This window comes from Nannospalax galili, unplaced genomic scaffold, assembly GCF_000622305.1.
Source record: "Nannospalax galili isolate Female #2095 unplaced genomic scaffold, S.galili_v1.0 C50096789, whole genome shotgun sequence".
NCBI classification, from domain to species: domain Eukaryota; kingdom Metazoa; phylum Chordata; class Mammalia; order Rodentia; family Spalacidae; genus Nannospalax; species Nannospalax galili.
This window is the reverse complement of record NW_008481747.1, coordinates 1-6221: the sequence shown is the minus strand read 5'-3', so window position 1 is coordinate 6221 and position 6221 is coordinate 1. Positions and strand designations below refer to the sequence as shown.

Genomic DNA, 6221 nt, shown 5'->3' with positions numbered 1-6221 from the left:
ACAGCTGGGGCTACAGGGAGACCCTGTCTCAAAAAGGCCAAAAAATAATAAATGAAGCCCTAGGTTAGATCCCCAGGAGCATATAAAACTGGGCATGGTAGCACATGCCTGTAATCCCAGCATTGGGGAGGTAGAGGCAGGAAGGTTGCAAGTTCATACCCACCCTTAGCTCTTAGTGAAGACTAAAGCCAGCCTAGGTTACTTAAGACCCTATCCCAAAAAAATTTCTAGAGGGCTAGAGAGATGGCTCAGGGATTAAGAGCACTCACTGACTGCTCTTGTACAGGACCCAGGTTTGATTCCCAGCACCCACATGGCAGCTTACAACTGTTAACTCCAGTTCCAGAGTTCCAGGGAGATCCAACGCCCTCTTCTGTCCTCTGTGGGCACTGTACAGCATGGGTGCACTGACATACATGCAGGCAATACACTCATACACATTAAAAAAAAAAAAAATTTCCCCAAAAGGCAAAATGTCAGTTCAGCAAAACGTGCATGTTCTCCAGCTGTAGCCTTGGTCCAAAGCACCTGTTTCTTAGGGTAAGAATGTTTCCTGGGAGTTGTGTTTGGAGACAGACAGGACCAGGGCTCAGCCTTTGCTTTGGTGGACTTAGACACCACAATGCCCCTGGCCTCTGCCTGCCAGTAGTGGGGAGGTGAGCCTACATCTGGCAGAATCCCACGTAGGCAGGGTGGCTTGCACAGGGCATCTGTTGCAACATGCTCAGTCACAGTATTTACCTGCCCAGGCCTGGTTCTCCAACCTGGGGGTGGAGGTATGTGTGTGTGGAATCAAAGCTGAAGTCTAGCTGAGCTGGACTGGACCTCAAGAACATGGATAGGGTGCCAAACATGGTGGCTGGAGCCAAGGAGCCATGGTGGCTCCTTCCTGTAATCTCAGCACTTGGGTGTGTTCTCCACTAGAAGCTTAAAACCAGAGCACTTCCTTCCTCTGCTCCAAACCTTCCACAGCTCCTTCAGCAAACTAAACCTGGGTGACATGAGGTCCCCAGAACATTCCCATCTCATCACTTCCATTTAACTGGGACAGCCTTCCAGACTTCATTCCATAAAATTCCTAAAATAAGAACCCTTCTATACTCCCGGTCTAGATTCAAGATGCAGGGGAAACTGACTTTTTAAAATTATTTTTAAGATGTTTATGGGTGTGAGTCTTTTGCCTGCGGGTATGTAAGTGCAGTGCCTGCATTTGTGCAGTTCCTGCAGAGGCTCCCCTCCCCTGGAACTGGAGTTACTGCCAGTTAGCTACCCTGTGGGTCATGGGAACTGATCCCTGGTCCTCTTAACTGCTGAGTCATCCTTCCAGCCCCCAGAAATGGAGGCAGACCCAAACCTGTATAAGGACAGGAGAAACCCGAGTCCTTGGACACCATCTCCTACATCAGGGCTCCAGGTCTGTGAATTCCAGGATCTCCGTGGATGAAAACCTGCGTACCTTCACCTCACTACTGCCAGCTCCATCAGCAAGATCCCCAGTTCTGTGGGAACCAAGCTGGGAGGGTCCAATGGGATTGGCAGAACTCTCACACCTCCTCTGGCCAGGGTGACAGTTGAGGACGTTTGCCCTCAGGCTGTCTTCACCCTTGGGAAATGAGCCTAAGGGCTTGGGGTAGGCCTTCTGGGACAGTGGGAAGTAGGCAAGTGCAAAGACTTGGGGGCCTCTTAGCTCTGGTTCCAAAGCTGGGAAGATCTAGGCTCTAAACTCAAGACACAGCTTCCAGGCAATCCTCTTTCTGCCCCTTACCTTCCAGCAGCATGGGGAGCTGAAGTCCACCCCACCCATGGCTGCCCACTAGGGAACTGAACCTGACCCTGAGGGATGGTGTGGATCAGGATCTTAAGCCAACCTATTTCCCTAAATCCCAGGGCAGTGTCACTTAGTTGTTTCCAAGGTGATCATGAAGGGGGCTCCTTGCATCATTGCTCATGTGACATGCACTACATCTCCCTAGAAGGGCATTTCCAAGTGGCCAACCAGATGCTGGGCCATCAATGCCTGGGAGTCATTTCCTGGAATGCTTCATGGTGGTTTCCAATGTGGGAGGTGTCCAAGGTGGTTCTCCAGGGTCACCAGGGCAGAAACTTTCTGTTCCAGACCACAGTGCACAAGCAACTCCCCATAGCCCCAGGGACCATGGAGACACAGCCCTAAGAGGCTGTAAGACCACCCAGAGCAAGAGTTGCCAGGCCCCAGCTAGAGCCCGTGTGTCCACAGATGGCCTAAGGCTCGCTAAGCCTTCCCCGTCAGAGGTCCTGCCCATGGCATCCAGGTCAGTCATTTCCTGGCTCACTTCTTGCGAGTCCCCATACTGCATCATAATGTGAAGACATAACCACTGACCTAAGACCTTTCCTGAGCATTTTGTGGGGTACATATCTTCCCAGCTACATACAAGTGACCTTCACCCATTATCTGTCATGGGATAAATCACCCTGACCTAAGGTTGACCTCTCACAAACCACTAGATCCTCCACAGGAATTGTTGCCCTCACATCTCCATTTATCACTCAAGAACAAGAGAGGAAACCTGGCTAATGGCCAGGCAGGACCAGTCAGCCCCTGTGAATGCAAGTGACACTTAGAGGACCCTTTGGCAGTGAGCTTGTACCCTGTTGTCCTGGAAGCGAGAGTAGACAAGCCTCTCCTTAGTCATCCTCTCCTGACATCCCATCCTGTTGTCACCTGACTCCTGGGCTTCAACTCAAAGTCTATTTTCTCCCTTATACTGGCACGTTTTCTGCCACTGGTCTCCCCTAACATGTACTGAGTTGATATGTCTACTTAACGAGGGGACCAACTCCTGCTGCCCTTGGATATATTGGGGATTGCCACACCACTATCCAATTTCCAAAGCTCTGACCCCAAGAGGTAATTCTGGCACCTGGACTCATGAACAAGACCACAGAGACCCTCTAGATCTGAGTAGACTTGGTACCTCAAAGCAAACCAGGTTCAACTGCACTGAGAGCTACTTGCATCCTAATATTTCCTGTGAGGTAAACAAAGCCACTCCCCTCACCTCCCAGAGCCCTTCCCTGTTAGAGCCCAATTATCTTTTCAGTTTCTCCCCACAAAGAGGGTAAGTCCTGCAGATTAAAAGATGGTTTTAACAGTAAAGCTTTTATTATCACTCTCTGGAGGCAAGTGGATTCAAGGTTGAGTCTTTTAGAGGCTAGACAATCTACTGCAGATGTCATCTGGAGACTCAAGTCTTTGGAAAAGAAAGCTCTGGATGTCATTAGCAGACTCTGGGTCCGCTTGGAGAGACCTAGGTCAGGGCAGAGCCTATGCCAGTGGGGATAGGGGAGAGAAGCAGAGACTGAGATGACCCCAGAGGACTCCCGTCACTACTTCCAGGGAACAAGAGCACAGGCACTGCCTTCCCTGAGTATGTCAGGCACACACTGTGAGGCCTTCCAGCTAGAGGTGAGATGACAGGATAGTGACACAATCGACAAAGGACATGGACTGAATAGAACGTGTAACTAACAAGGCTCCTCAGAGCTTTCCAGGTTTTTGGCACTACTGATAGGTACTTCTCCCGGTGAGGGATGTTGGGAGGTAAGTTACATCTTTTGTCTGATGGCTTCCTTAGAAAAGTTCTCCTCACCTAAGTGTTCTCATGAGTAGTGCTTTTACAATGCAGCAGAAGAAAGCCCGAGGGTGTTCCCATGTCCTGTGTATTTGGAATGCTCATCTCTAGCATGAGCCTTTTGGTGCTTGGATAGGTTAGAGATAAAGCGGAAAGCTTTTCCACACTTACTGCAATCATAAGGCCTTTCTCCTGTGTGGATTCTCTGGTGCTGACTGAGGATGGAGCTTTCAGTAAAGGCTTTCCCACACCAGCTGCAATCATACAGCTTCTTTCCAGTGTGAACTTTCTGGTGCTTAACAAGGTTAGACCTATAACTGAAGGCTTTCCCGCATTCACTGCATTTGTAAGGCCTCTCTCCAGTGTGAACCTTCTGGTGCTGAGTGAGAGCAGAGCTTTGAATGAAGGCTTTTCCACATTTTGAACATTTATAAGGCTTTTCTCCAGTATGAATTCGCTGGTGTGGAACAAGGTTGGAGAGGCAACTGAAGGCTTTCCCACACTGGTTGCACTTATAAGGTCTTTCTCCAGTGTGAGTCCTTTGATGCTGAACAAGCTTGGAGGTTTGTCGGAAGGATTTCCCACATTCACTACACTCAAAAGACCTTTCTGTGTTATGAAGTTTCTCATGACGAATCAGGTGGGACCTGTCAATGAAGGCTTTCCCACACTGATTGCATTGATAAGGCCTTTCTCCATTGTGTATTTTCTGGTGTTTGACAAAGTTAGAGATGCAACGAAAGACTCTCCGGCACTGTTTGCATTCATGAGGCTTTTCTGTGCTGTGAACTACCTGATGCCGAAGAACTTGGAAGCTGTGAGCAAAGGCTTTCCCACACTGGTCGCACTCATAAGGCCTTTCACCAGTATGAACCCTTTGGTGCAGAACCACCGAGTGTTTGCGGGTGAAAGCTTTGCCACATTTGCTACAAGTATGACATGACTTTCCAGTGTGAGCTTTCTGATGCGATCTCAGTTTAAATAGGTAGGTGAAGGCCTTCCCACATTTCTTACATATATGAGATGGTCTTTCAGTGTGAAATTTTTGGTCATTAACATGATTTAAGTTCTCCTTGGGGCCATTTCCCCTTGTTGGGCATCTGAAGTGTTTCTCTTCAGAGTGAGTTATCAGGTGGTCAAGGATAGTAAAGGCCTTCTGGAAGCTTGTTCCACAGTCACTGCATTTGAAAGACTTCTGTGTACTACAGATGCCCTGCTGCTGCCCATGGCTGCCTGATGGGAAGACTGCCCTGTGTTGGGTGTTCCTGCACAACTTCCCTTTGCTGCTGGTGGCCTGGTGCTGGACATTATGGCCTTCTTGGACATTCTCATCTGCCCAGCACATGAAGTGCTTCTTAACACTGTGCTCCTTTGGCTGGTGAAGGTTCATACTGATCCTGAAGCTTCTGCCACATGCCTCACATGTATATGTCTTCTGTCCAAGTTGTGTTCCCTCATGTTCAGCAAGGTGCAAAATGTTTTTCAAGACTGGGTCACACATATCACAGGAATAGGCCTTCAACCAGGCCTTACAAGTCTCAAACTGGGACACTTCCTCTACAGAACCCTCCAGTCCATGCCAGCAATCTAAAAGGAGATACACTCTGATAAAGTGCCTGTGGGGGCTTTTCTGGGAATGAGCAGCATTTCCTGTGTTTGCTTGTTTTTGAGACATCAACCTGACAGTGATCCTCCTGCCTCTACCTCCTAACTGCTAGCTTCATTATAGAAATGACAGGTGTGTATCACCACACTCAGTTCTGGGCAGCCTCTTTACAAGTGCATATCTGGCTGGGCATAGTGGTTACATGCCTTTAATTGCAGAACTTGGGTGGCAGAGGCAGATGACCTCTGTGAGTTTGAGGATTACATAGGATACCCTGTCCTCAGATAGATAGATAGATAGACAGTAAGACAGACAGACAGATAGATGGTAGACAGATAGATGATAGATGATAGATAGGTAAGTGTGTATCTGACATATGCAGAAAAAAGGCAGCAGAGCAGGCCTTGCTTGAATTGGCCACAGGGGGTACCTCTTGAGGTGCCAAAATACAGAATACAGAGGTAGAGTTCTGGCTGGAAAAAGAAGAGGCACTCCAACTCACACCTTGGATCTTCACAGGATCCTTCATAGGCATGCCTCAGGAAATCTCAGGAAAAAGTGGCAAAGAGTTGTGTACAAGCTCAGGCAAAGCAGGCAAATCCAGCTTCAGTGAGACATCTGGCACTCAGAGCCTATATAAGGATACGTCCACCTCTTACAGCGAACTGAGTATAGGCTAATGTGTGGCAATGCTGTTACGGAGGCAAAGGAGCATGGGGAAAAACATAGAGGTCAAGCCGTGGACTACCACCATCATCCAGAAGTCAGAGTAGAAATTACAAGAAGCCAGCCAGAAAGGAAGGTAAATTAAGATTCAACTGTGGCCACTGAGTCCAGCAACTGAATATTAAGATACAGAGGAGATGCCCAAGACCATGCTAACCCCAATGTCACCTCTGCCCCCCCAGTACCACTTACCAGAACTGGCCTCCCTCTTGGACTCTCCTATGGCTGGATGTGACACATCTATCCAGTCAGGCACCCAGGGTTCTTTACCCTGC

At 48.7% G+C, this 6221-nt stretch overlaps 1 protein-coding gene across 1 annotated transcript; it reads right to left on the bottom strand.

Moving 5' to 3' along the window:
* Positions 1-3121: 3121 nt before the first annotated feature.
* LOC103728648 (zinc finger protein OZF-like) lies at positions 3122-6215 on the bottom strand. Its single transcript, XM_008826616.3, has 2 exons — positions 6139-6215; positions 3122-5201 (listed from the first exon to the last, which is right to left on the bottom strand). The coding sequence occupies exon 2, from the start codon at positions 5113-5115 to the stop codon at positions 3658-3660; it is 1458 nt and encodes a 485-aa protein (XP_008824838.1). The 5' UTR covers positions 5116-5201; positions 6139-6215; the 3' UTR covers positions 3122-3657.
* Between the last annotated feature and the right edge of the window lie 6 nt (positions 6216-6221).